The following is a 4,427-nucleotide window of genomic DNA, read 5'->3' on the forward strand; positions in this document are numbered from 1 at the left end:
GATGATTAATTTCTATACTAACACTAGATGATTAATTTCTGTACTAACACTAAATGATTAATTTCTATACTAACACTAGATGATTAATTTCTATACTAACACTAGATGATTAATTTCTGTACTAACACTAAATGATTAATTTCTATACTAACACTAGATGATTAATTTCCATACTAACACTAGATGAGTAATTTCTATATTAACACTAGATGATTAATTTCTATACTAACACTAGATGATTAATTTCTATATTAACACTAGATGATTAATTTCTATACTAACACTAGATGATTAATTTCTATACTAACACTAGATGATTATTTTCCACACTAACACTATATGATTAATCAGTTAAGATACCTAGCGCGGTACAATCAACTTTAATAATTGTGATCTATTGTACAAGATTAATGGAAGACTGATGACATTGCTTGTTGCACAGTACTCTAGTCTTTGGTTTACAATAGAGAGACCCGAGTTCAGTCTCCGGGTGGAACAAAAACAATTGGGCACGGCTGCAATATTTACATACTGATATAGAGTGAACTAACCAGGTTTCACCACTCAAGTGTCTCTAGAAACATTGAAAAAAAATCTTCTGAGTGTGTACGATGGATGGAGTTAATGATGTATCGACTTGGCACGTCTGAGGACTGTTTGGCCCCATGATCGAGTCCCCTGCAGCGTGGCGCCCTCTTCTACCCCGCGTTCGAATCTCACGACCCGAAAATCCCGGCCCGTTTTTCATCAACAAATCCCTAAATGTTCGTTAATCCAGCCGCCATAAACCCCCGCTGTTTATGAATGAAGAACACTTAGACGCGACTAACAACTAATGACGATCGAACATTTCTCGAACAGTGCTTCGCTGACGTCCTCTGTTCGAATGTCAATTCTTCAAACGCTTCACACACGTACTTCAAATACAAATAATTCCCAACAGAACCTAAGAATGTAACATAATTTAGATCTAAGTAATCTATGGGGTCAGCCGCTTGAACAAACGTAGCCTAAAGACTCGTGGCACAATGTAACTAGCTTCAAAAGACTGTCAACTGTCTTAAACTGTCAAGACTGACACTTGCTTTGCTAAATGAACTTTGGCGTTCAGTTCCTGAACCGATTATGTACCTCTTTCCACCACCGCCCACGGGATGGGTATGGGGTGCATAATAAAGAATCATCAACCATCGTGACACAGATTGATGGTACACCGTTAGACATGGAGATTTGTATCAAAATTAATACTGAAATAAGGTGGTTCTTCTAATTTAAATTTACAGCTAGAAATCACAGTGACGACTCTGGATATTTGACAAAAATAAAAACTTGTTGAGTAGCTCTGGTCACGTGTTAAGTGATGAATAAATGTGTCCTCAGCGTCACACGGTGTTGAGTAAATGTGTCCCCAGCCTCACACGGTGTTGAGTAAATGTGTCCTCAGCCTCACACGGTGTTGAGTAAATGTGTCCTCAGCGTCACGCGGTGGTGAGTAAATGTGTCCTCAGCGTCACACGGTGTTGAGTAAATGTGTCCTCATCGTCACACGATGGTGAGTAAATGTGACCTCAGCGTCACACGGTGTTGAGTAAATGTGTCCTCAGCCTCACACGATGGTGAGTAAATGTGTCCTCAGCTTCACATGGTGGTGAGTAAATGTGTCCTTAGCTACACACGTTGGGAGTAAATGTGTCCTCAGCTTCACACGGTGTTGAGTAAATGTGACCTCAGCTACACACAGTGTTGAGTAAATTTGTCCTCAGCGTCACACGGTGGTGAGTAAATGAGTCCTCAGCAACTCAGGGTGTCAAGTAAAGAATTCCTGAGTTTCTCAGACTATGACTATCCCATACATGTATCAACTGGTTCAAGAGAAACTGGGCGGCAACAGGCAAGCGAGAGCGTTTCTGAATGTTAGTGTTCCACTTCGTGAGCTCCATGTTCCACTTCGTGAGCTCGATGTTCCACTTCGTGAGCTCCATGTTCCACTTCGTGAGCTCGATGTTTCACTTCGTGAGCTCGATGTTCCACTTCGTGAGCTCCATGTTCCACTTCGTGAGCTCCATGTTTCACTTCGTGAGCTCCATGTTCCACTTCGTGAGCTCGATGTTTCACTTCGTGAGCTCGATGTTCCACTTCGTGAGCTCCATGTTCCACTTCGTGAGCTCCATGTTTCACTTCGTGAGCTCCATGTTCCACTTCGTGAGCTCCATGTTCCACTTCGTGAGCTCCATGTTTCACTTCGTGAGCTCCATGTTCCACTTCGTGAGCTCGATGTTTCACTTCGTGAGCTCGATGTTCCACTTCGTGAGCTCCATGTTCCACTTCGTGAGCTCGATGTTTCACTTCCTGAGCTCGATGTTCCACTTCGTGAGCTCCATGTTCCACTTCGTGAGCTCGATGTTTCACTTCGTGAGCTCGATGTTTCACTTCGTGAGCTCGATGTTCCACTTCGTGAGCTCCATGTTCCACTTCGTGAGCTCCATGTTCAACTTCGTGAGCTCGATGTTCCACTTCGTGAGCTCCATGTTCCACTTCGTGAGCTCCATGTTCCACTTCGTGAGCTCGATGTTTCACTTCGTGAGCTCGATGTTTCACTTCGTGAGCTCGATGTTTCACTTCGTGAGCTCGATGTTCCACTTCGTGAGCTCCATGTTTCACTTCGTGAGCTCGATGTTCCACTTCGTGAGCTCCATGTTCCACTTCGTGAGCTCGATGTTTCACTTCGTGAGCTCCATGTTCCACTTCGTTTCGGGCCTTTCTGAAGCTGATACTGCTTCAATAAATAACGCCGCTACTACTACTTCTGCTACGACTACTCCTGTTATTGCAACTAATATTGGAAATATTGATGTGCAAAGATTACAGTAGGTGAGTGCGCCAAGATATTTCTCCAAAAGACCATAATGCCTTTTCAACAGCATCATCAACCCACTTATACATTTTTTTTTATTTTTTTTTTTTTACATGCAAGCATGCAAGTATAAGGCAATAAATACAATAAAAAGAACAGAAGAAACAAAATAAGCAAAACAAAAAACCACCGGCCAGAAGGACCGACAGCACAGTACAAAAACAACAAACATCAACAGAACACGAGAGAAAATAGCATAAACAGACTAGCAATACACAAAACACAATAACACATATCACAAAACAAACATAACACATAGGGAAAGCATAAGGAGAACAAAAAACAATAATATAAAATCATAAAATTACAAAATATACAACAAGCCAAGAAATAGAAACATAAGCCACACGTGGCGCAATAACAACACAAACAATAAACAAGAACATGCACAACTAACCACAGGCAGTGCAAGAAATAAAAGGAGAGGCACAAGCACAGAACACAAGAGGGCAAACATCATAGCCAGAAGGGCACATAACACAACAGAATCATAACAAGAACAGATAATCAGTAAGTGGTATATCTACACGCAGAGCACGTTAAAAAATATAAAACACAAGAAACAGGGACATGAGAAAACTAAACAGAACACCGGCCTGAAGGGCGCACAATAAATATAACACATAGCAGAACATACCATACGTCCCATGCACACACTAAACACACAACAATCACACAAACTACTCCAATTGCTCATACTTTTCCGGCCACTCCACCGCCGGGAAACGAATACAATACTCCTCCCAAAGCAACATGATGTTGTACGAAACAGGGTGAGCATGGGCCGTACGAGGATCAGGCATCAAGTCCAGCACACCCACAACAAAACACCGAGCCTACGGAACCCAGACGGTCGAGGGGCACCACGGAACAGGCTGCACGCGGTCAACAAAGTAAAACGACAAAGGGTTTTGCTTCCTATCATACGCCACGCCGGAGGCCAAGACGATTGGGACGGGCTTTCCCCCACGGGGCCGGGCGACGGGCAGCACACTTGGAGCTTCCTTGGCAGCCCCACAGGGCCCCGCAGCAACCAACGGACACGTCACCCTCAGGGACCCATGGGAGCAGCTGGGACAGCGACAGGGGCAGGAAGATCAGCCGACGACGCCGAAACACCTGGAGGAGGGGCCGCACCATCTGGAGGACCGTCGGGCAACGCAGGGGAATCTGTAGCAGCCAATGGGACGTCCACATCCTCACCCATGGAATCCACCTCAACAAGGAGCAGCGGGAAATCCTCCTCCCTGAACAAGTTGACAGGAGTAGCAGGGGCCTCTGAGCACAGGGCAGCCTGATGCCCCAGCTGGCCACACTGGAAACAAGTACGGGGCTGCTGGGCATAAAACACCCGGACGTAGTAACCCAGCAGCCGGACAGAAGACGGGATATCCGACCGCAGGCGCATACTTAAGGTACGAATATTCGTCCGCCGCCCAGCATATCTTTCCAAGGAAAGCGTGTTCACCCGCACACTGACAACTGCACCATATCTCCCGAAGTAGCACCTGAG

General features: G+C 44.9%; 1 protein-coding gene across 1 annotated transcript; it reads left to right on the top strand.

The window, feature by feature from the left end:
• The first annotated feature begins 1,838 nt into the window (after positions 1 to 1,838).
• LOC138371775 (golgin subfamily A member 6-like protein 25) lies at positions 1,839 to 2,765 on the top strand. The gene has a single exon (XM_069336800.1). The coding sequence runs from the start codon at positions 1,839 to 1,841 to the stop codon at positions 2,763 to 2,765; it is 927 nt and encodes a 308-aa protein (XP_069192901.1).
• The last annotated feature ends 1,662 nt before the right edge of the window (positions 2,766 to 4,427 follow it).

This window comes from Procambarus clarkii, chromosome 4 (assembly GCF_040958095.1).
Source record: "Procambarus clarkii isolate CNS0578487 chromosome 4, FALCON_Pclarkii_2.0, whole genome shotgun sequence".
Lineage (NCBI taxonomy): Eukaryota > Metazoa > Arthropoda > Malacostraca > Decapoda > Cambaridae > Procambarus > Procambarus clarkii.